The 27,040-nt window shown below is 35.8% G+C and overlaps 1 protein-coding gene across 5 annotated transcripts in view; it reads left to right on the top strand.

Annotated features, from left to right (window-relative positions):
* LOC145673308 (uncharacterized) overlaps positions 1–27,040 on the top strand; it is a 529,331-nt gene that overhangs the window by 28,371 nt on the left and 473,920 nt on the right. For 4 of the 5 annotated variants that reach the window (XM_081742911.1, XM_081742918.1, XM_081742905.1 and 1 more), the window contains exon 4: positions 17,925–18,104. The exons of the other annotated variant lie outside the window; for it this stretch is intronic. In XM_081742911.1, the coding sequence (XP_081599037.1) occupies positions 17,925–18,104 (180 nt within the window). The remainder of the gene's footprint in view (positions 1–17,924; positions 18,105–27,040) is intronic. 5 annotated transcript variants of the gene reach the window in all.

The following is a 27,040-nucleotide window of genomic DNA, read 5'->3' as shown; positions in this document are numbered from 1 at the left end:
CCATAACCTCGTGAATGCCGTTCAACTCTAGACCCTGGTTGCTATCTTTGATTTTCCTTATGGCGTATTCCAGCACAAAGTTAAATAATAATGGCGACAACGCATCTCCTTGTTTCAGGCCATTTTCGACGTGGAAGCTCGTGGACAAAAATTTTCCTACCCGGACTTTACTTTGGGATTCACTTAAACATATCTTAATTAATCTAATTAGCTTTCTCAGTATTCCAAGTTCTGTAAGAACGTTGTATAATGTTTCCCTCCTAACCGAGTCGTAAGCCTTTCTAAAATCAATAAATAGTTGATGTACCGGGGTATTGTATTCCCACTTCTTTTCGAGTATTTGGCGAATGGTAAATATTTGCTCGATAGTTGATCGATTTCGTCTAAATCCGCACTGATAATCTCCAATAATTTCATCTGCGTATGGAGTCAATCTTGCTAACAGAATATTTGAAAGGATTTTATAGGATGTTGACAGAAGAGAAATGCCTCGATAATTATTACAGTCAGTTTTGTCGCCTTTCTTGTGAATTGGAACAATGATTGACTCTTTCCACTCTTGTGGCAATTCTTCCTTGTTCCAGATAAGGAGAATGAGTTTGTGTATCTTGTTCCACAATTTTTCGCCTCCAGCTAAAATTAACTCAGCCGGAATTTCATCTACACCCGGAGATTTGTGTTTCTTTAATTTCTTTATAGCGGCTTCCACTTCTATTCGATTGGGTTCTGGAATATACGGTTCTGCGGTGTGTATCTCCTTTTCTCCACGCACATTACTTTTTGGCTGCGTGTTCAGCAAATCGTCAAAGAAATCTTTCCATCTATTTAAGAGGCTATCCGTATCGGTGAGAACTGTTCCGTCAGATTTCTTTAATATATAAGCACGAGGTTGATAGCCTTTCTTAAATTCGCTGATCCCCTTATACATGTCCCGAATATTTTTATTTTTACTATTATCTTCAAGTTCCTTAATTTTAGCTTTCAAAAAATCCCGTTTCTTTGTTCTAAAAGTTTTGGAAGTTTCCCGCCTGATATCTGCGAAATTTTGTGTAGTTGTTTCATTCGGATTTTGTAGCCACCGTAATTTTGCCTGTTTTCTTTTCTCTGCTAGTTTAATGCATTCTTGGTCGAACCATGGTTTGTTCCTACGTATTTCCGCGTGTCCCAATTTTTCTATTGCTGAACTTTTAATGCTATCTCTAATTTCAATCCAAGTATCCTCAACACTAGTGCACTCCGAGTCTTCTAAAACCGCGAATCTATTCGAAACTTCAATCTGGTATTCCTCTCTTACCTGGCTCTCTTCTAATTTCTTTAAATTAAATCTCTCCGTTTTCGGACATTGAATATTACCTTTATTCAACGATAATCTCTCCCGTATTATCGCTACTACCAGGTAGTGATCAGTGTCACAATCAGTCCCTCTAAACGACCGGACGTCAATTATGCTAGATTGTCTTCTTCTATCTACTAAAACGTGATCAATTTGATTATGTATTTTTCCGTCTGGTGATGTCCAAGTGTATTTATGAACGTCGCAATGTGGGAATTTTGTACTCTTCACGATTAGGTTTTTGGATGTTGCAAAGTTCACGAGTCTAACACCGTTGTCATTACTTTCCTTATGCAAACTTTCGTTCCCTATAATCGGTTTGAAAATATCCTCTCGTCCTACCTTCGCATTGAAATCCCCTAATAGAATCTTCATATGGTATCGCGGGAGTTGGTCAAATATCCGTTCCACTTCTTCGTAAAAACTATCTTTTATATCGTCACCCTTATCTTCAGTTGGAGCATGTACATTTAAAACAATAATATCACACCACCGTCCCTTAAGAGTAATAAAAGAAAGTTTGTCAGTAACAAATTCAACCTGTTTAATTGCTGGTAATATTCGTTTGTGAACGAAAAACCCTGTTCCTAACTGGTGATTTTTATTTCCTTCCCCGTAAAAGAACGTAAAATTTCCGGAATTCTCAGATCCATTTCCTTCCCACCTAACTTCCTGAACTCCTACTAAGTCCATCCTGTATTTCTCTAACTCACTCGTTATAGATTTTAACGCGCCTGCCCTATAAAGACTTCTAATATTCCATGTTCCAAATCTCATGTCCATTTTCTTTTGCTGATGTCGTGCCAAGTTATCAGTCCTTGTCCGAGGCTTTTGTGAATGTTTCTGAACAAGTACCTTTTTTTACAGGATGAGGGTGTTAGCCTTACCCAAACCCCCAAGCTGGAGGACCACTCCTAGTCGTCTGTCCGCGACTGCTTATTCAGTATATTCGCAGCTAACCTCTATATCTAGAGGCCTTCTCCTCGATCCGCAACCTGAGGACGCGCCATGCCGTGGTGACAGGAACCCACGTTACACGGCTTATCAATTCTGATTAGTTCCGATAACTGCTTGTGAATAGCTGAATAATTATGTGCACGCCATTGGTTTTGTGTTCTCGGGTTTTATTTTTGGATTGAGATTTTAATAATACCGATACATTTTGGATAGTGATTGAGTCAGAAATATTCAACTTCAGCCTCGGAAACTATATAGAATATTGCTGAAAATATGGCCAGATAGAAGTCGTTTGTCAAACATTATTTCTTCACCACATACCATAGTATGATAAAGTATCTTTCAAAGAATGTAAGATGTTAACACAGTTCCCTGTATATTGTAGTCAATTGTAGTAACACAGTCGTGACCATGGCAAATAGCTCGGAGCTTACGTCCTCCTTTAAATCCATAATTAATCAATCAATCCAGCAATTCAGACCTCTGTTCTCATTGCATAGTTTTCGTCGTAAGTTTATATATTATCGATGAAAAGGAAAATGTTACTGACCTTAACATTATCCAGAAATCTGCTTGATATGGGTCAGGGAAGGAATTAATTCAGTATGTTGTGAATATGAGAGAACGTAAAACTTACAAGCTTCTTTCAGTTGAAATGAATAGGATTTATTAAGTTAATTTCTTAAACAGGTTATTGGACGCATAATACAAATGTTAAGAAACTCACCAAATAACATTCTATTGTTCAATTGGCCAAACTGTTTCAATGGCCAACGTCTGTCTTCATTTATGGAATACAATCGTTTTTATAAGTATGAAATATATAGTTGGAAATTATGTTAAATATTTTTGGGGTTCTTACTCGTAAAATGATTGAGTGAAACATTGATAGTTACAAGTGGACTAGAACAAGCACTGAACTGGAGATAGCTGACCACAATTGATTTTGCAGCTGCATATATATTGAAATTATTAAAAGGAAATTACTCAGTGACTGTTTTGAGCTCGAATTATATTTTATTGTTATGATCGTAACATTTAAAAAAGTCTTAATATATATACATGTTATTTCGATTTATTTAACCTAACATCAGTTACTTCATATAAAGTCTAAGACGTAAAACTAGAGATTTCTTGTCTTTTCGATATTTACCAGGGTGGATCAATAAGTAACACAACAATTTATGTAGAACAAAGTATAGGTGACACATCAAGAATATACAAAATAGAGGCTTACATTAAAGCTATTTTTCAACATAGCTCTCAAGACTAGCACATTTCTTCTATCATGGCACAAGTTACAAATATTCTGTTCATAGAAGTCCGTCTTCTGGAAGTATAGCTGTCTGCGCACAGCCGATTTGACTTCGGTATTGAAACGTTAACTGACCAAGAATTTCTACATCAGTCCAAAAATAGGTTAGTCTAAAGGTTCCAGATCTGGACTGTTTGGCGCGTGCTCGAGTATCTCTTACCGAAACTTCTCGAGTTTCTCACCAACAAAAGCAACACGGGACGTGTATTGTCATGAAGGAGTTTGACATATCCAGTATTAGTTAGGGCGTTTGTAACGAAGCGTATGATGTAACTTTGCCAATGTTGTTTTATACGATGTAGCATTCACAGTGGTCCTGTATGTTAGAAAAAAACATCAATAGAACCCCTTGCATATTCCAGAATACAGTTATTAGTTTTTGTAGATTGAGTCACCTTGAATTTTTTCTGTGCTGAGAAATCAGTGTACTTTGATTCCATGAGTGCTCACTTTGTTTGAGGCGTGTAGTGGTACGCCTAAGACTTGTCACTTGAAACGATACTTTCCAGAAAAACATGTCCTTTAACGTATTATCTCAGATGGTCCGTCATACCCTCATTCATTATCCCTTATAGACTTTTGTGAGGTTCTTTGGCACTCACTGAGCACTCACTTTACGAAATTTCAATTTGTTATGTATCACACCGTTCGCTGTACCGTACGAAATTTTGAACATGTTCAAGAATATTCGATGATGAATTCGTCGGTCATTACGAATTGATTCTTCAATAGCTATTCGCTTTTCGCTTAATATTTTTATTGGATACCCGCTACATGACAAATCCGAAATGTTCACGCGGACTTCTTTAAAGAATTTGCACTACCTGTAGGTGTTGCTACAATCTACACAGTCATCCCCATATACGCATGCCATTTTTCTGTGCATATCACTCGAGCTTTGTCATTTTTCCCACAGAAAACTACACCTACTATATGTCTCTGCTCCTCATAAGTTTACGCACTTGCCATCTTTGCTCAGTAGTTCACGATTTTATCGTTAGACATGCATCTGATCGAACAACTGCTGACTACAGTGTTAACCTCAAAGTACTTCTACTTCCATTTCAGTTTTCATCTTCTAGATCAGTATATCATATATATATATAAACTTATGCGTTACTTATTGATCGTCCTCGTATACATATAATATAAATGTATAAAGCACAAATTTATATTTAAGTTTTATCTGAAGCTAAAAGATTAAATAACATTTAACAACGTTGTCCTGAAAATATCTGCTAAAAGTGTTAAAATTACATTTTTCTTCAAATGTATAATAACTTAACAAAAATTCAACATCTACATTTGTGAGGGAACACAAATAGTATAATGTGGGAAGTTAAACTGAAACCATTATACACATTTCTAACGTTAGTGTTAAGGCTTTGTCAGAGGTATAGACGTCATTATAGTAGGGGAATGAATAAGTGAAAAGTTGCAATCCGTAGGCCTTTCTTTGCTACAAGCGGCAATCATTGTTTTTATGATTCTTAAGACTGGTTTTAACAGAAAATTTGCCACCCATCAATTCCTTGGAGTCATCAGAAATCAAAGATCACGATCAAGATCGCCGCCCAAAAGGGAAATAAGTTTACATCTGATAGGCTTTTCTTTGCTACAAGTGGCAATCAATATTTTTGTGATTCTTGGAACTGATTTTAACAGAAAATTACGATTGCTATCCGTTAGTTCCTTGGATTCACCAAAAATCAAAGATGGTGGACAAAATGGCCGCCCAAAAGGGAAGTAAGTTCAAATTGGCATATGGCATCAAACGTGGTGTTGATTTTCATGCTTTTTCGGCTGTTGAATTAAAAAAATATGTTGAAAATGTTATTAGGCATATACAATGTAAGGTATTTACATGATCGGCAAGGATATCAAGAAAATTAACACATATACAAGCGAAAAATCTGATTACATTTTAGTAAAGTAAGCTGAATCTAAGTACTTAAAACCATCAAATCTCAGAACATCCAACTTCTGAATTTCAATCGCATGAATGCAAGTAAGCAAATCATTAACTCTAAGGTCCACTACATTAAACATAAGAATACTTATCCATAACAATATTTATTCAATACGATACCTCAATCTTCCTCCTATAATTAGACCATCAAGTACCGGTATTCCTTAATCATAACGAACTTAATGTCACTTCACTTATTTAGAAGAAACTAAAGGTTTACTTCACTTCAGTTATTTTAATAATAATTGTATTCAATTAATCTGAATACCAATCTTAACGAATATACCTTTAAAACGGTATAATTCTTCAATTTCACGTTGAATTCAAAGAGCACCAAACACTCTTCAATCCTACGTATGATTAACAAATAATGTATCTTAAAAGTCACTGCACTTCCATATTAAAATGGTATCATAAGTAGAACTACAATGTAAACAATATTTTAAGCTTGAACTAAACAATATTAAAAAACTACAGCTTAAACGTATTCCGCATATGATGCCCATTCATTCCGATACACAAGTAATTTTATATACATACTTGGATATAAACCAATATAGTATTAACACACTTAAGTATGATGAAAGGCTCATATCGGAAGCAATTTTAAATGTCTTCTTTATCGTTTGTTTCGTCATTGTATTTCATAAATGGATTCAAGCACTTTCTTCCAAAACATGGGCATCCTGGAATACATGTCATTTCAGCATTCTTGCAGGTACATGAAGCATCACAGAACTTCTTAAGGCATTTGCATATTGACATATGCAGGTGTTTTTACGGAAAGGATCTCTTGTCATGAAAACTGGTTTGAGAGCACCATCTTCCAACCACAGTTAGTAAGTGCTGGTAGGGCAAGGATTCTGCTCTGCAGTTTTAGCCTCACTGATGCATGATACGAAGCACGTGCATGTAATTTAGGGTGGAGCGAAAAATTTTTTTTTCGAAATGCGAATTTGGATAGGGGGCAAAAATTGCATCATATCATAATACTTTACCATAGAAAATTTCAGCTCTCTGAAAGAATTTTTAGCCGGGGCGCAAAGGGCCTTAAGTTTGAGATTTTGTAAATCAATTTCCATTTACTACGTAACTATTTGGCAGATCTTCACTGGAAGCAGACTGTAAGTTTTAGTGTAGATAGAGTGCAAAAGATGCATCCTGTATTAGTACATAACAACAAGAACTTTTAATTCACTAAAATTATTTTCAGCCGGGGCGCAGTGGCCCTGAAATTTGGGAATAATTAGACGAAAAGTGATAAACTGTAAGCAATTTGCTAGTTTGCCATAAAGAAGTTTTTTGCTATTTAGTAACAGTCTTTTTCTGGTATAATGAACTTGTTAGCAGTATTAAGTCACTAGTATAATAGTTTGGTGGGTGGAGATAAGAGAGCACAGAACGAAATCAGGGCGCGCGCTCGTGCAGGTGCTAAAGTCTTGTGCAACTGTTTGGCGTGTTTTTGGTTTGTGCTATAAAGAAGAAAGATGGCAAAATCAACCAGGTAGAATATGTCAAAAGCATAAGAGATGTTTCGTAGTGCCAAAGGTCGCGACTGGAGAACGCTTCCAACTTATGAAGACGTTATGGCATGTTATTTATTTACGCGTCAGCAGCTGAAGGGGACGAAAGTAAAGAACCAGCAGAGAATTTGGTTTCCACGAAGGTAGCAGAAAAGGTGGAAGACATTTGGTAACGTGTTTCAATTCCTGTTGTTTCGCTCGGCCGTGTATCAATAGTGAACAACAGTTACCACAGGAAACTGAATTTTTTTTTAAATTGGCAGTAAGAGGGAGAATGAAAGAAGAAATAAATTACAAGAATTGAAGAAGCAGGGCAATAAACCATTTGATATAGCAGCTTGCAAGTGTTTAGATTTCACGGTGTGTCGTTGTACAGAACACTCAAAATGCCTGCATCGGAGAGAGTGTTTTATAGACCAAAGGATAAGTAGAAAAATGGTAATCGATGGTATTGATGTTACTTGGACAAAGAAAAGAAAAGAAGGGAAAGCCAAAAAGCAACTTGTGGTCAAACTTTCAACCAAAAATAGTACCAGTTACATTATTGAATCTTTACACTCCTCGTCATCTTTGGAAACAAGAAACGAAGGCAATAAAGAACACGCTAAAGCTGGAGGAGATCCTGATTTTAGTTGGAAGTATCCTTTAAAGACAAGAAAGCAATCACAGATTATATGCACGGAAATGAGAAAATTCCTCTCGACATTAGCAAAAGTGAAGGAGAAAACCGGCATGACTGGAAGAAAAATTGCAGCTATTGCTACTGAAGTTTTGGAAGATTTTAATATTGTAAGTCCAGAGCAGCTGCAAAACATAATTGATAGAAGTAAAATACAAAGAGATGTTGCGAAAAATCGTAAAAGTGTAAGAACTAAAGTGACTGTTAATAAAGAGAAACCTCGTACGATCTATTTTGATGGGAAGAAAGACCAAACACTCGTAATGTCCGGCTCCGGAAGTCATAGAGATATGAAGAGGAAAGAACATTATTGTGTTCTTGAAGAACCGGGTAATAAATTTCTCAGCCATGCTTCTTTGACCGATTCAGCATTAGCAAAGAATACTGCTAGTTCCATCTGCTGGGAATTACAAGAAAATAATGTGGACCTATGAGATATGGTAGCTATCGGCTGCAATGGTACTAATACTAAAGTTGGGTCAAAAGGATGATGATTAGAGTGCTCAAAAACCATTTAGAGAGGCCCTTGCAGTGATGCATACGTTTGTTGCACATCATTGAACTACTACTTCATCATTTACTGAAAGAGATGGATGATGTAACTACTGGTACTTTGTCTGGTCCTATTGGTAGATCATTGGTGAATGAGACGAATCCAGTGTGCAGCTTCGGAAAGATTTCTTCAGAATTCCCTACATACCTAAACGTGCGTCATCTCAGTTATGATCAAAGATATTTGTATGAAATATGTCAATCTGTCATAAGAGGAGGCTGTGATAAAAACGTAGCAGATAAGAAACCTAGGAAACTTGCATACTCGCTGGTTAACAATGGCTTGCAGACTTTTGCGTCTATATATATCTACGTATATACGCCAAATTCTTGAGAGGAGCTCTAAACTCTCGTAAAATTCGTAGTAAAAGTATATGCACCAGTGTGGTTCAGCATAAAACTGAAACCTCTTGCCAAATACGGAGCTAAACATTTGGTCTTGACCACAAGACTTTCGAGATGTTTGCAAGAACCATACAAGACTTTTGTCAACAGAGTAATTTCCAGAAATGCAATCTATGCGAATTCTGAAAATATTCTTATTGCTATGATCGGTGACTACAGATCAGCTACGCGAATCCTTGCTACCGATAAAATCCTCAAATCCAGAAAACAATGTAAACGTTGTGAAACTCGTTCCTTCCAAGTGCCAGTGTTAAAATTCGAGGCTAGTAATTACACAGAAATGATAAACTAAAGTGGGTGTAACAACAGAACCGCCAATACTGAGTCATATCACAGACGATAAATTGCAAGAAATTTGTTCTTGAGAAAGTACAAGTGTTGATATCCCTGAGTTTCCATGTTATACGCAAGCAGTGGAAGATTAGTTATAATACTTAGTGAAGGTTCTTCGTCAGTATTTGGGCCAGGAGAGATTTCTTTATTCGTTCCAAATTTGACTTGAGAAAATACATTACTATTTTTCAGATAAAGTCGCAGTATTTTGCTTGAAGACGTGAATGAAATTTATGAAACATTCAATCTAATACTGGTGGGTAAGTGGGATGGAACTCGATGGCAGCCACCTCCATGTGGTGACTTCTGGGTTGATATAGCCTGTAAGAGAATATGAACTTCGATAGCTTTAGAAATCCACCTGGACACGACAACGAATCTTAACACCTTCAAATTACAGTATCCTTCAAGCGAAGAGCTGCCTAATAATTACACAAATGAATAATAAACGTGTATTTATTATCAAAACTTATCAAACTTCTACCCATTGCGCCTCTGCTAAAGAATATTTTAGAGAATTGAAATTTCCGGTGGTAAAGTACTACAATATGATGCAACTTTTGCCCTATTCCCGAATACGAATTTTTTTAAAAAAAAAATAAAATTTGGGCTCTTGTCACTCATTTATAAAATCTATCAAACTTAAGGCCCATTGCGCCCCGGCTAAAAATTATTTTAGAGGATTGAAATTGTACATGGTAAAGTACTACGATATGATGCAACTTTTGCCCCCTATCCAAAATCGAATTTCGAAAAAAAATTTTTTTGGCCTCTTTTTCACTTCACCCTAATGTAATTTCAAGGCATCACTGATCGGAGGTAGCTTATTGAATGGCTTACCTTGCTGAAATAGATGAGCACGTAAGGCATCTACAATTGTAATGATAAGCTATACAATTTACAAACAAATGTTTCAATATAATGGAAAATGATTGCACTAATTAGTCCTATATTTTTCAACTAATCTGGCTATTCAATGAAAGCTTTCCAAGCTGTTTTTTCTCTATTGCGTGGAATGACTGACAATATCACACCCTGTTATACTGTAAAAAAAAAAAACAAGCAGAAAAGTCTTTACTGCACCTCCCAACTTTAGCATGTACGTTAATGTACCTAATTGGATTACTTTGCTGCATCGTCACATTTGGAAAAAAGATCGTGCCACATCAAAAGGACGAGAACATCAATCTCATCAGACTGAATAACTACTGTCGAAAAAATTACCTTTGTGTAGTGCATGTGAACTGTGCAAAATAATTTGAGTATCAGCTTCATCTTATTGGCAACAAAGAATAGATATATCCTGTTATATGTGAATGTAAAGCTTCAACTTTTGGCAGTCCATCAACGATAAACTCTAAATCAGGTAGATTTGTAGCATAAATGAATTGATCAGCAGGGAATGAAATTAGATTTGTTTTATTTTCAGAGATTGTTTTATTTAATTGATTCCAATTTTTAGGAAAAGGCGTATTTCTGTCTTGAATGAAGTGTCTAATACTTCCAACTTTAGGCAGAGTTGATCGTCTTACTCTTGGTGTATCTTTTACAGTAAGTGTATCAGGGTATCTGTCAAATACAACATAAATTGTTCTTTGTTAAGTACCTGAAATACATATTTGCTAAGTCATCAAATGTTGCAGCATCCTTTGCTTCTTCCAAGTCGATACACAAGAGACATGCCATCTAGTATTAAAACACAGTGCTCATTGCTTGAAACAGCCAAATCAGCATAGTTTTCTTCTGTCAGTATGTCAAAAAGTGGAGCTTAGTCTGCTGAACGTGAGCCATCAAGTCTTGAAGTTGCTGGTGGACTACCAGTAAGTTCATATGTTAAGACGTCTTTTATATCTGCTGTTCTTTCTGAACATATTGCTGCGGGAAGTCTCTGCTGAATTATGTCATTTTTTGTAATTAGTCCCTCCTTTAACTTGTTAGTTTAAAATGATATTTTTGAAGGTCACCACATTTTTTCTTTTTTTAAATTTTTTTTATTGGAACTTTCAGGTCTACAACAGCATCTGGGCTAAACCTTTCATGTATAAGAACGCTTTTATCTCTTCACCTATTTCTCGTGCCTTTATTAACTTTTCTGTGTTCTTTGGGTAACACATAACCAGTTGAGATACAAATTGATGATTCTTCTGGACAACTAAATATGTGAAATCTCTCAAACTGTTCGTGCAGGCGCTGCACATCTTCAGCATCCTTTCTTAGTCTTCCTGTGTATGGCTTATAATGACTACTTTCTGAATGTATTCGCACTCCTACAAGGTCTTTTGCCATGTCACATAACCTCCCTCTTTCATTGGATGTTAGCGGAGAAACGTATACAGACTTTCAGGTAAACACTGGCGTTTAGCGTTTAAAGTTAATTGATTGCAAACCACTATTCCAGGATTAAATTGAAGGTCTGACCAAATTTTCTTTGCAGTACAGAATATGTTTTAGCATCAGTAATAATTTTTTTGAAAATTCATCCTTGACCCATCTTGCGCCATGACAACTTTTACAGCTTCGATTGTATTTAATTTTCTTGGAAAGAAAAGCAGCGGGAGGTTTCTGCATATCTGTTTTTGAGATTGTGTATTGTTTTCATAATATTCAGATAGAATTTTCTTCTTATCTTTGTTACTAACTGTCAACGAAACGCCCGTTTTTTCTTTCGTCAGTTGGCTATATCTGTGTGCTATTTCTTTTTACTATGTGTTTCCAACATGAAATCCTCGTTCCAGCTTAGTAGCCACCTCAGATAATATAGGGTTTACAAGAGTATCAGTGAGTACCATCTATGAAGTACCAGTGGTTTCAAAAGTATTTTTCAATTTAATTGCCCTCTCTTAATTCCTTCGACAGCTTGGAAGATAGTGTGCCTTCACTGCAATCAGGTCTTCTGTACTTATTCGACATCGAAGTCGTTCATTGGAGTCTGCAAGTCTGCGAATAGTAGAAGTGCATTCAAATGTTAAAACTTGAGATAGTCTTTTGCCATCTTCCCTTTTCTGACAGAAAATACAAACCTGCAAATTAACTTTAGGAACTGATAATCGCATAGAAGCTTCTGCAGGCTGAAAAATCTCTTCACTTGTAGTAGAAGGTCTTTATCATCTTGAATCTCTGCTTCCGCCTTTCTTGTGTTCATCTGTTCCTGTTTCTTCATCAACTGATTGTCTGTCTTGGTGTCTGAACTGACTGTAGCATTTTTTATGCCAAAATGTGTTCTCATTGGAAGGCAGTCTAACAATGCGTCTTTCTAGATGTACAATACAGTATATAAATTCAGTGACAACAAATGATATCGTTTTTCTTTTCTCTAAACATTCCTTCACCTTATTTATACAAACAGAACTCCAGTCATCTCAAACGACAATATATCATTTTACATGAAAGTTCCTTAAGCTTACAGTAATTTTATTGTTTGCCACATTTCTCTATGTCTTTCTGTGCGCATCTGGCGCTATTTCTGATATATATAGTTTTCCTTTTATAACTGACTGTTCAGAATTTACTGTTTATCTTTCTGTAAAAAAAAATTAAAAATATATATATTTTGAAATATAGAAATATATAGTAGAATTTAAATATATATGTATATATACAGTAAAACCTCTACTAGCGGACACCTCCCGTAACGGACATATTTTGTGATCCCCAAACACTGCAATAGGAAAAAACATATTGGCAAACCTCTTTAAAGCGGACACTCTCTAGTACGGACACGGACAGTCTTTTCTGTCTTTTATAGGTATTATTTACCTCCGTATTACGGACACTTTCTCTAGAAACAAGTTTAAAAATATAGTAAAAATTCATTTTTTGTAATTCATATATGTGTCACCAAGGAAGCAATGTGACATTTAGCTTCCTGAACTGTCTGCTCAGCAACCCAGATGATGCGTCTCTGTTTATCAACAATCTCATGTCCTTTGCGTGCATCCCACTCCCACAGCTGTTTTAGACACAAAAGTGATTCACAGTTGCCCACCGTTTGGATGACACCTTATGCTACTGTCCCTCTGGAATCTCTAACCAAGCAGAAGACTTTTTTTTTTTTTTTTTGCCCGCGGATACGCATATTGTTTCAAAAAAAGACACTTCTGGATTGCAATTAACAAACAAATTAAAGCGACATACTGAAAACGTATTAAGTACTGATAAGTGTAAACTATAGCATCTTATTTCAATGTTGTGCCTCGAACATAGAGTATTGGATGGCGGAGGATAATGCAGGTACCGTAACATTTGGTAATATTCGTAAATACACGATTCATGCAAAAAAAAAATTTTTTTTTCTGATTACATATCACCTAGATTACTAATTTACGTAAGAAAATATTGAAGCCTCTGTAAGGCGGACACCTCTCTATAGCGGACAATTTTTGATTCCCCACGGCTGTCCGCTTTAGAGAGGTTTCACTGTATTAGGGTGGTCCAAATTTATATGGGGAAAAATAAATTTAGGAATTTCTTTGGACTCACCCCCTAAAATGGTTCCATATGGAACCAAAGTAAGCCAGGAGAAAAATTAGATCCATTGAATAATTTTAAGTGGTGCCCCCAAACGACCAAAAATTTTGAATGCGTTTACAATACATAGTGTATGGGGAAAAGCTGGAATAAACTCTCGTAATTTAGAAACGGCTCAAGGGAATGAAAAGATATCTTGGATAATGGAACTAGAGGAAGAGACCAACCTAATCTTGTATACGTTATCATGGCTGCCGTCTTGAAGTGCGCCATCTTGAATTCAGGTCAAAATTTTTAAATTAGGAAGAGGGTCATGTGACATATCTTTTTGAGGTAGCATTTCACCAGATGCACAAATCTGGTATTATTTTCAAGTTACCTATATTCATGTAAGAGTTATTACGTGTGAAAACAAAATGCTTCATGTAATGTTATTTTATTGCAGTTATGGAACACAGATATGTAAGAATTTTGGAAGTCTTTTAGATAAACTGAAACAAACTGCTTGTTTCGCTTTGAACTACAAGTAAGTTTTTCCATCAAGATGATTCATAGATCATTATGAGGAAAGGGTAAAATTATAACTTGGAAGAAATTGAAATATCCCTTATTTATGTAGTATCTTTTTGGTAAGTTATGAATCTTATTTGCTACATAGTTCACTTTGTCGCATATAGAAAAAGATTGTCTGTGGGCCTTTATTATCTGCAAAAGAAACTGTTTGTGCTCCTCATTTTTCGTAAGAACGTTGTTGTGATCTTCTATTAGTTACACTCCCCTTTCTGCACACCGTTTGTTACGTGGATGAATTAAACTATTGCCTTTCCTTGAAGATAGTCATTGTTATTTGGCCATGAAGTCGGATCACACTCAAGAAACCCTTTGGGTATTTTAAATCTCTCGAGGAAAGTTTGTTTGTTGTAACAAAATCACTGATTTCTCTTTTCACAAGAATTTTTATGGTATCATCTCTTGCGTCCAGCCTCTTTGCTGCTTCACGGTTTCCCCTTATAGTTTTAATTCTTTCAACCATTTTTTGCTTTTCCATTATGGTAACTCCATCATCAAAAAACCTCAATGCTACGTGTTCCCCCGTCAAGTACCAGAGTCGGCGGGAAAATTTAGAAATAGCCACTTCAGATAATTCAGCATCTATTTGTCTTTAACTGTACAAATCTTTCAAAAATTGTAGATCTTGTAATGGTGAATGGGATGTTTGATCACATTTAAGCCAACTTGAACATATAGTCGGATCAGAAAGTGCATACTCTCCGAAGACCCGTTTCTATTTACTTCGTTAAACGATATTGTTGGCGAAAGAGAAATATTTTAAATAGTAGCTTGCTTTTCCCATCTACCTTAGATGGTGAATTGCTTCAGGCAAACGAAAGAAAACTCCTCAAGGAGGTATGCCACCCAAGAATATAATGGTCAGTTCTAAAAATTCCCTGTAATCTTCTCTGCAGTATCCTGCTTCTACAAGTTTGATAGCAAAATTCAACACTTCATTTCTTACATCGGAAATATTGTTTGTTATATCATCATCATCAATTCCTGGAATAAAGTTAGTGCAATCTATTCTAGACCACTCGTTCTGAAAACACTTCAATAGGAGAACGTCCGGTCCAGATGCAAACGAGTGAGTGATTTCAGTTTAGCGTCCCTTTCAGCAGCGAGGCTATATGAGACGTGGACCTACTGATTAACGTGGAATCCGAACCACATGAGCTCCCGCCGGGAATCGAACCCGGGTCTCCCACGCCAAAGGCGCGTACGCTAACCGCTTAGCCACGGAGGAGCTCCAGATGCAAACGAAACACAACAGTTATCAAATATATATTTTAAAACTAATTCATAAATGTGGTGTCTACAAGGAAGGTATAGAAGGTTATTTTGGAGCTACTGCTTTAGCAGAATGCAAGCACCGTTGACAAGATCCATATTGCAAGGAGTAGTGTCACAATAAACTACCTGCACGAACTTTACCAAGTTCCATTCTTCAAGCGAATGTACTATAGTAGAATCAATATGTTCTTCTCTTGATGACGACAAAATGGGAACACCAATTAGCCTCTCATGACTATCTCCAGTAATAATTATTGATAACCTGCTGGCAGTCTCTGCCAATCAAATTCAGCAGTAGTTTTCCGTTCCAATGCACAACTAACGCACTTGATGCACTCTGAAATTGTTTCTTGTAGTTCTGTGCAACTTCACTACAGGTTTTCTCTCAGCATCGGTGAATGGAAGACCCATTTATTGCTAGTTCCTCTACATTATGGCCTAATGCCTCTGCTGACGCTGTCAGAATATGTATTGCTGCTGTATGAGTGAACTTTTATCGATTAAGAGCAACACCAGTCTTTGAGTAATAAAATTAGTTTTTCCCCCTTTTACATCTCTTGGACGGTCCGGGCACACACGCATTCGTATTTACATTTTCTCTAACATTCTCAACTGGGTTTTCCTCTTCATTACTTGATCTGCTCCATGTCTTTTGGCGTATAAAGTTCAAACAAATCATTTTCAGAAGTGCATTTTCTTTCGCGTTCCTCTTTCGTTTGAAGCCGTGCATATCCTTTTCGTTCTTTTCTTGCCAAACTCATGTCTTTATTTTAGTCGTGTAAGAATTATTAATCTGAAAAGGAGAAATCTTTCCACAGGTAATAATTCTTACATGACTAAAGCTATCTTTAAAATAGTGCCAGATTTGTGCTTCTGGTAAAACGATACCTCAAAACGATATGTCACATGACCCTCTTTCTATTTAAAGATTTTGACCTGAATCCAAGATGGCGGATTTCAAGATGGCCGCAATGGCAGTACTATACAAAATTAGATATGTTTCTTTCTGTATTTGTATTATCCAGTGTATCTTTGCATTACATTTAGCCGTTTCTAAATTACATGAGTTTATTCCAGATTTTTCCCATATACTATGTACTGTAATCATATTCAAAATTTTAGGTCGCTTGGGGCACCATTTAATATTATTCAATGAAGCTAATTTTTCTCCTGGCTTAATTTAGTCCCATATGGAACCATTTTAGGGGGTGAGACCAGCCCGATCTGAAAATTGATATTTATGAACTACCCTAATATATATATATACAGATGGTGATCAGAAAAATGGAAACACCTGTAGTTGGCAACACGTCAGATGTATGAGTTGGCAGTGGTGTCGTGGCGCCCGCAGCGCCGGACCGCTGGTGGTGGTGCGTTAGGTCGGTCTCCATACTACGTCAGGCGCAGTGGAACAGCAGTGTCCAGTTGCTGCAGCAGACGGAGGTAGTGTAAAATGGGAGACCTCTCAGATTTTCAAAGAGGGCAAATTGTTGGTGCGCGGTTATGTGGAGTGAGTGTGACGGCAGTGGCTACTGTGTTAGGTGTGTCGCGTGGGACAGTGTCGAAGGTGATGACGGCCTACACAACACACGGGAAAACCACATCGGGGAAGCGGAACAGTGGGCGGAAGAAAAACATGAGTGACAGGTCACGCCGGGTATTAAAGCGCATTGTCACGCAGAACCATATGCCACTGTGGAGCAAGTGACGGAGGAACTCAATCAGCACCTCCCCCACCCTGTTTCGACAATCACAGTCCGCTGCGAATTACATGACATGAACTTACGGGGTCGTGTTGCACGGGCCAAACCGCTCATCAGGGACCATAACGCTATCGCACGCCGCAAATGGTGCCGCGACCATGCAACTTGGACCGTTGAGGACTGGAAACGTGTGATATGGTCGGATGAGTCATATGTCTGAAAACAAACCGTTGTGCGAAAGTTCAGAATAATATAATTACTATTGCAGTCTAATATATGTAGTCCATATGTTTAGTGTATTCTGACAGCGCAAACTGATAGTGAATACACATTTAACACATAAGAAATTTTAATTTTATGTTTTGTCGTGTGCTTAGCTTTGTTTCTTGTCAGTTTGATGTATGTTTTGCTGTAAGATCCTAGCTGAGTGATGATTTAGAGAGTAACCTCCTTCTTCTCTACAGAAAAGAAGTATATTCTTTTGCAAAGACAAGGTAAAGGAAATGGTATGGTGACAATTGAAGACAATATGGATACTTATCTAATATCACTGGAATAAATTTCTTTGGATCTTTTGCCCCTGAAATTAAGTTGGACACACTCCAATCAGGAACTATTTATGTGTATCCAATGCGATAAATTACTCATTCATATACAGTTTAATGAAAGTCCAATAAGCTGTAGACAACGTTTCGTCAGTATTTTCGAGTTCTAATATAAATAATAGCTAGTTTCGTTTAATTATCTACTAAAAAGTAATATTTTTAAAAATAATAACTTGTATTTTGGAGTAGAAACTTATTGTTAACAATCTAAACCCTATACTTATTTTTTCTTGTGCAGAAAACAGATATTCTGTGAAACGCACTGGTGTTACTTTATCTAAGTGCAGTATAAAAGCAGATTCCACAGAGAAAGGCGAACAGATTGATCGTCCTGATAGTAATGCTCCTCTTGTTGACCAAGTCTCTGTCAAAAGACCTTCTCTAAAAGAGTCTACTGGTAACATACAATTAGTAACAGGTTAGAAAGTTGTAGTTGATCAACGTATTTATTTTTATATATTGTAGTAAATTGCTTACTCTCCTTAAGCAGTAGAACAAGTAAAAGCTTGCTTTGTCTATCTAATTTTAAACGAGTTCAGCGCAGCAAATTCGTGCTGTAAAAGTTAAGTTTGAGCTTCACTGCAAAAATTCACAACTTGCTCTGTTAGCGAGATGATCTTAGCAAAAATCAGTAATAAAAATTTTATTTTTCTGTATTTCCGCAAAGTTATTGTACACCTAAAATTTCTCAAGGACCAAATTTATCACTGTGACAGAACTTTTGTGTGTGTGAAAAGAGTGATTATATGCTTTCAAATTCTTCAAAGCAATTTCCTGTTACATTATTAGCGGAAGAAGAGATATAAACTTTGTAATAAAGTTCGTTAATATGAAATGAATTTTGTTATATTAACCGTTTTTAAAAATGAAATTAAATCTTTCAGATTTACGTCCCACGGTTACGCAGGCTAGGCTGAAGAAAACGGTGATGATGAGAAATGACTGCAATGGTGGAATGAATAAAGCGAACCCCAAGAAAACCCACGCACACGGTATTTGTACACCACAAAGTCCACTAGGCGCGATCTGGGATCGAACCAGGGGTGAATGCTCTACCACTGAGCCACCGCACCCCTTAACCGTATTTGAGATAAACAGTTTGAAAACTAAACTATTACCCCAGATGTACTATCGAGATTTATCTTGTGCGATTGAGAGGAAACGTTAAAGTTAGTTACATTCTTAAAATTTAAGATATTCTGGCGCTGCGATATTTAGTTTACTCGAAAGCTTTAAAAAAAAATAAATAAATAAATAAATAAATAAAAGGAGAAGAAAGAAATGGATAATAGAAGTAAATCCCTTAGCATTAACGGCGGTCATCGTTTATTAGGATTCGCCATTATGATAAGGGTGACTTGGTAGAATTGGTGAGTGAATTGTCATGAGGAACAAAGGACAATAAGTAGGTTTAACGGTAATGCATTTTGAAAAAGCAAAGAACATTTCACTAGATTTGAAGAAGAAATCAGTGAAAGTACATAATTAAAATTCAATTTTATTTCAGAGACATCAGAAAAATAATTCCGCATATAAATCAGTGAGACTAGAAAATAAAAATGGCATAGGTACTTAACATCGTTAAGAAATAAACCAAAATTAGTGCGGGGAAGGAAAGAAAAAACGAAAAACAAATAAAGAACAGTATTTGTAAAGTGCAGAAGAATCGATAACGATTGAAGTTATCAATGGAGACATAGGGTTTCGATTCCATTGATTAGTTGCTTGTGTAGGCTATATTTCTACCTGTAGTGTCCATAATACATTGATTTGTCATAAGGGGCCACGATGGCTCAATCGTTGGGCGCTCTTCTGGTGTGTGGGAACTAGTTTGATTCCAGTTGGAACCAAGTGGGTTTTCTCGTGATTTTTCCGTTTCCCTTCTCTTTTCCTATTCCACCATTTGATCATTATCATCATCACTGTCTCGCTTAGCCCTGGAGCATAATTGTGGCATGATAAACTCAATAAATAAATAAATAATAATCACAGATTAGAAATAATGTAAGTAAAATGCTAATAGTCACCGCAAGAAACAAACCTCATCACTAGGAAGTACTTTCGAAGAACATCGTCTTCATCGTCAGCCTAGGCACACTTCAAAAAGGATTTAAACCATAAAAAGAATTTTAAAAATGGACAACAAAATGGCTATCAAAAGTCTTTATTACTGAAGTGGTACAAACAGGTAGAACGGGAGATCGACGATACCCACCATCGGCAAACAACAAATGCAAAAGAAGACAAATCGATTGGTGTCTCTCTGGTTCCTCATATTTCGGCAAAAATTAAGAAGGCGTTGCATAAATATAACATCAAGATCTCCGAAGTTCCTCCTAAACCTATAGAAAAATATATTACAAATTTTTAAATCATTTTTTACTGATCCCCAACAAAGTAGTGTCGTCTATAGGGTTAAATGTCAATGTGACCAAATATATATAGATCAAATAAAAAGGAATATTTATACCAGAATCGCTGAACACATTCGCACGTCCAAATCTCGTAGCTTACAACAGTTATCTGGATTGGCATCACATCTCAAAGAAAATAACTATACAACATTGTTAATTCGTGTTTGGTCGAAAAAGCAAAAATAAGCAACTGAACGGAAAATTAAAGAAGCTTATTACATTCATAAGGAGAAACCGGCACTCCATTCAGATAAAGGTGACATAAATGCCATCTGGAGCAATGTTTTTGCTACTCATTTTCGCCGTCTGGAAGATAATGAAAAAAAAAAAAAACAGTAAACAACATTGAACAGTGACAAGTGAATTACTATTAACATATGTCTAATTATAGTGACGAGAAGATTTTTACTTCGTACATTTTAAAAATTCTTTTTATGGTTTAAATCCTTTTTGAAGTGTGCCTAGGCTGACGATGAAGACGATGTTCTTCGAAAGTACTTCCTAGTGATGAGGTTTGTTTCTTGCGATGAATATTAGTCTTTTACTTACATTATTTCTAATCATTATCACCGCTCGCAGTATAATGATAATAATCATAGATATTCTATATTCTTGAAGATCTCTTGCCACAGCCGAGAAACTTCGATTCTCCACGGTCTTCAGCTAACTTCTTTATCTTCACGTACGATTTTTTTTTAATACCGTTCATTAGTTGTAGCCTCCTTCGCCCCTCCCTCTCTTTCGGGCCGTCATACTCTTTAACACGTTTCTCATGATACAGTTCCTTTTCAGCCAATGCCCCAATTAGTTTTTCTTCCTCTTTTCACTTCATCTAAAAATTTTCTTTTCTCCCCTATCATTTCTAACACTCTCTCGTTCGTTTTCTGCTGGACCCAGTTAACTGTTCATTCTTTTCGACACCCACATTTCAAAACTTTTCAGTCTTTTTTTCATGTTTTTCCGCCATACAGTACAAAACCCCACACGAAGCATTTTATTAGTGTTTTTCTCAACGTTTTATTCAAGGATTCACAAAATAGACTTTTCTTCCTCCTAAATGCTTCTTTCGCCATTCCTATCCTTGCTTTTATTTCACGTTCGCACTTCGTATCATCACTAATAATACTATTCAGGTATCGAAAAGTAGACACCTATCTATTTTCTCCCCTCTTTCTATATTTGAATCATTTCTTCGTTCAAATCACCATAGTTTTTGATTTTCTGCCATTTATTTTAATTCCATATTCTTCATAGCCCTTCCTCAAGTTTTCTAACATCTTCCCGTTTTCTTTTCAGATTCCGCAACAAGATTCCGCAAGATTCTTTTCAGATTCCGCAATAAATAAATACATAATACAGTTCGGTTCAAAAAATTATCCGCACCCTTATGTTTTCTGGAAAAGCTTTGTTCATGACTTTAATGAGAGGCTATTTACTCAACAGTATTGTCTCAATTTGGAAGATATAATAACCCACAAACTTTCGGTGGGGTTCATGTCAGGTGAAGTTGGCCGGCCACCTTAAACTCTGAATACCAGATTCTGACGCACATTGTTGACAACTCGAGATCGGTGGCATGATGCGTTGTCATCTTGAAAAATGAATGGTTCAAGGCTTAAACCACTTAAATGGTTCTTAACTGTATTCACATGCTCCTTGTTCACTATCTCAAAGTATGATAAAGCATCGATTGGACCTGTGCAAACTTTAATTCTTCCTACACCTTTGGAACACATTGCTTCCCATAGATTGCACTTTCACTGGACTTTTTTGTCTCCGTGATGCACTCTTACTTTAACTCTTCTCTCTGCTGTATCCACAATTTTACACCACTATTATTACCGAAAGCGTTGAATTTCTTCTCACCTGAAAACATTACCGCTTTCCAATTATAAACTATCCACTTTCCAAACATATCCAAGAATCTTTTTCTGTCCATGTGCTTCTGTGTCAAACGAGGCTTCCTTAAGGGCGGTTTCTTCTTAATATTCATGTCCGACAGACGTCTTAACACTGGTGTGAAATACTCTCACCTAAGTCCCTATTTATCTTCATAGCAACCTGCCTTGCACTTAATTTTCTCTCATGCTTTGCAATCCTTTTGATTGCCCTGCACAATCTCGCATTTTCCTTCTTTTTTTCTACGTCTACACCGATGCCATAGAGTTAACATTCCAGTGTCTGTTTGACATGTTAAAACATTACCCACTGTTTTGTGATCAATGTCTAATCTTCTTACGATTTCTCTATTCGATACTTCTTGTGAACATTCCAGTATCTGTTTGACGTTTTAAAACATTACCCACTGTTTTGTGATCAATGTCTAATCTTCTTGCGATTTCTCTATTCAATACTTCTTGTGAACATTCCAGTGTCTGTTTAACATGTTAAAACATTACCCACTGTTTTGTGATCAATGTCTAATCTTCTTACGATTTCTCTATTCGATACTTCTTGTGAACATTCCAGTATCTGTTTGACGTTTTAAAACATTACCCACTGTTTTGTGATCAATGTCTAATCTTCTTGCGATTTCTCTATTCAATACTTCTTGTGAACATTCCAGTATCTGTTTGACGTTTTAAAACATTACCCACTGTTTTGTGATCAATGTCTAATCTTCTTGTGATTTCTCTATTCAATACTTCTTGTGAACATTCCAGTATCTGTTTGACGTTTTAAAACATTACCCACTGTTTTGTGATCAATGTCTAATCTTCTTGCGATTTCTCTATTCGATACTTTTAGTGACTTCAGTCCCAAAATTGTACCTTACTTTCTTGGAGATAGGTCCTTTTTTCTTTCCCATAATGTAGAAACTAAAAACATATAACCAAATCACTGAATATAACGGGTATTAATACAAACACTGCTTTGTATTCGCATAACTCAACTTTGTAACTTAGAATACAACACCAGCAGTCTTCAAACTTGTCAATATACACTCTTTTCCCACCACTCTGCCTACTAGGAAACAGCTAACTGAAAAATAGCGGGAACCGAGCAATGGCGCCATCTAGGGCAAGCACTCTGGAATTTCAAATATATTCCTGCCATTTAGTACCCACACCGTACACTAAATGACACGTCTTTGTTCTCAATATGCTTCAGTTTCCTATTTAATTAATATTTCCGAGCATCGAAAAAATTATAGATTAAATATATATATTTCCCCTGAACAAACGCACGGCAGAGAAAATTAGTCGATTATACCAGATATCAGTAAAAATTACAAACGATTTAGGAATAAAACACCATTACTCAATTACCAAAACAGCTCGTGTAGAAACGCAAACTTGAAGGAAAGTCTGGTTAAAAGATACATTTCAATCAAATTTCATATTGGGGATATTTTTCTGTACCGAACTGTATATTGTTTGCAAACCGTATACACCTAACCATTCTATCTTCTACCGAAATACCATCCTCATTATGTAGGCTTTTTTTCACTATATCTTAATAAATAAAAAAGTAAATAAAATTAATTTGACGTAAGTCGTCTCATTGATAGTGTCTTTACTCAATTTTCCTGGAAAATGTAGAGAAGAAATAATATCTAAGGAATTATCTTTGATTTTTGTAATATTAACGATCAGATCTCTGAGAAAAATTGGTTTGCCAATTTCATTTTATTTTGGCCTTTCTTTCGTATGCAAATGTGAGGTTATGAAGGAGAGAACTCACTATTATAGTAGGATCTTAATCACTACTAGGAATTTTTAGCTCATTCTTCAAAAAGGATATGAACCTGTTTCCATGCACAATGCCAAGTAATTGTACTAATAGTCAGGGTAAGGACGAATCCAGTCCTGGCATTTGGTTATAAAATTATGTTGTTTTTTTTTAAACTAAATATTAAGTTTGCTGTGTATGATTCATCTATAGTAATATATCGAACATAATTATCATTATTTTGTGATTATTTGAGGGAAGATCAGTATAGGAACTTTAGCAGTAAAATGCTTTCTTTACTGGTATACCGACCAGTTTTCGCTTTAGAAGATAGATCATTTCGCTTGCAATAATTCTTGGCCGAACTGAATATGCAATATTTACATTAAGAGCTTTCAACACTCTCAGCATTCTTTCTTTTTATTAATTTCATATTCTTTTTGGATCTGTCTTCTTATAAAAGGATTCAAGTTGTGCTGCTTTTCCTTCTTTGTAATCGAAAATAAATATATGAAAGTAAATATTTTCATGTTTTTTTTTTCTTTCTTTTTTCACGCATTGGTTAACCTTGATTCTAGCTGTGAAAGAGTTTATAACTTAGTGGCCAGCAATAAAGAAATATTTTATCTCAGAGTTTCCCCGGAGACCAAAAGTCAGGACAAGACTGTTGGTGTGAATGGGGAGTGTGTACAAGATTCTCATGTGAGAACTCTTATGCATCATTACCATTTGAGAAGTTTTTAAATCTCTTTTCAAAGAGAAATGACTAATTTATTTACTTCAGGAAAAAGCTTGTACTTCTGTCAAGAGTTCATTAGGTTGCTTCGTAAACGTCAGTGAGTTTAGTTCAAAGTCTGTTGAAGAACTTATTCGGACAAAATTTCCAAGTTCATATCGAAAGTTAAATAATACTGAACTGGAAAGTTAAAAAATAAGGGTAGTTCTAGAAAAAATTAAAACTGAAACACAATCTGTCTTCTTGCATAAAATTAGGTTTTATCAAAGAGGTCACGAAACATGGCTTTTCAAAATTATTACTAACCAGCCATGTTCTGAAAACCAGTTTTAATTATCATAACTTATATAAAATATTGTCTTCTACAGACAGTATTTCACTGAGATCAGTGGAAGATACAACAAAGTGAGCAAATCCCAGAAGGTACTCTTTTAAGAAGGACCAAAGATGATGAAAAAGCTTCAAATAAGTTCTTTATGTGACTATGAAAAGAAAAGTAGCCAGAATTGATAACCTCTGGACAAATATAACAATTAATAACCATAATGCAAATTACAGAACCACCTCACATTTATTAAAAAAGAGTACAAGCATGTTAGCATAAGTGAAAAGAATACATACTAGTGACCATACTTATTTCTACTTTTGGACTAAAAGTTCTTACTTTTTCTACTTTTTTCTGAGTATTAAAAGTTGCTTGAACCTCTGTTATAGAGCATGTACTTTTACAGCTTATATGCCTGTGTTAACTTCTCTGCTTGAAAATGCTTTTATTTTGAAAGCTGCTTGTTTATTAGTAAATTAAAAATATTGGAAATACTTAATTTATACTATACATAATGTTACATATTTTGTATATTGTATAAAAAGAAACTATATATTCAAAATATTACATACACATATAGTCTAATATACACTGATGTGCAAAACTTTATTTTCTCATGCTGCGCCACTCCCAGGGGGCATGGATTGGTGAAACTTAAAGTATACATGAAATAGTCGGGAGGCAAAATCTGGAAAAGTCTTCAAAATTAGGAGTTGGATCAACCCGACAGAGTAAAAGCAGCCGGTGGTCCTAAATCATCAAGTTCACTAACCTCATGATTTCTAGACCGCCAGTCGCTTGATACGAGCGAAAGTTTCCCACGTACACCCCCACCTCCCTCTACTGAAGCTAGAAAATGAGCGTTTCTAATAAAGACCATATCTCCAAAACGAATGAAGATATTAATGAATTTCTTTTTCCCGTTTTATCTGTAAGGTGTGCTTTACGATTCTGTCTATTCATGCTTTGGATAGACCCAACGGTTTTTCGGAAAATTTAACATAAACATTAAAACCTGACATATTTTGACCTTAATATTTTCTTTTTTGCTCTGTATCTCCTCAATGAGTTGAGATATGGAAAGACCATCCCTAATTAAATTTGTAGAGCATTAAATTATCTTTCCAACAGTACTAATATTGTTAGGTTTACTTCCAGAAATAGCCCTACAACGAGGTAAGTTTGAAGGCAAGTGCACTTTGATTTGAATGCTGATGCTCCGAATTCCAGCTCACGTCAGTCAATGAAGGTTTTGTTTCAGAGATAAAAGCTGATTCTTTTCCAATATTTGAAGAACAGTTCTTATCCTTCTCCCTTGAGTTCTCTTGCACTGTCATGATCATTTCTAGATCTCTGGTCAATTGATACGACCGCGCGTTAAGGATCACAACATTTTGAGATAAGTAAAGATGTCTTTTATAGTGTTAAAATCCATTTACAGTTGATATTCAGGATAATTCCGATTTTTCAACTCTATTTGTGTGCGACATTTCCACCGGTTATTGAAAATAATTCGTTATTTCTTTAAATAAAATATTTATCTTACCATAATGAAAAAGCAGAAAATATAAATAATGTAAGAACATATGTAAAGATAGCTTAAGTGGGATGGGCAAACACCACTTACAGGGTGATTGATAACATCGTACACTTGAAGGGTATTTCTAAAATCACGAATGGGCCTGTATTCTCTCAATGGTCACTTTAAAAATGTTTTTGCAGAAACCTCAATAACTGTATTTGTATGTAATTTATAAGAATATCATATCGAACTTGATTAAATACTTACTAATTACTGAAAACAAGCAGAACTATAATAATATTTTATATTATAATATCAAATCTGCGCAAAATATTTGCAAAATTACATATTTCTTTAGTATTTTGAATCCGTATTAGATGAATCATTTTCTGGTACATAAATGTTTGTAAGTGTATTATAACACTTGTTCCCATTATAGCTACAGGTTTTCATGCTGTACAGCTACTGAAGCCCACACACACTTGCATTTGTTTGTGTAGCACATAAGTTTATATGTACAAGATTTTAACTCTGGTCAGCTTTCAAGCATAGATTCCTGAGTGGTCCATTTTCCTGAGTGAGCACCAATTTTCCATTCGTAGTTTGCCAACCAAAAAGTTCGGGTTGATGGCAGTCAATATTCGAGTCACCGGGTGCCCCCAAATATATGTTTGAAGGTGTGTTG

This window comes from Thermobia domestica, chromosome 2 (assembly GCF_964235325.1).
Source record: "Thermobia domestica chromosome 2, izTheDome1.hap1.1, whole genome shotgun sequence".
Taxonomy (NCBI): Eukaryota; Metazoa; Arthropoda; class Insecta; order Zygentoma; family Lepismatidae; genus Thermobia; species Thermobia domestica.
The sequence above is the reverse complement of the archived record's forward strand: the minus strand, read 5'-3'. Positions and strand labels throughout refer to the sequence as shown.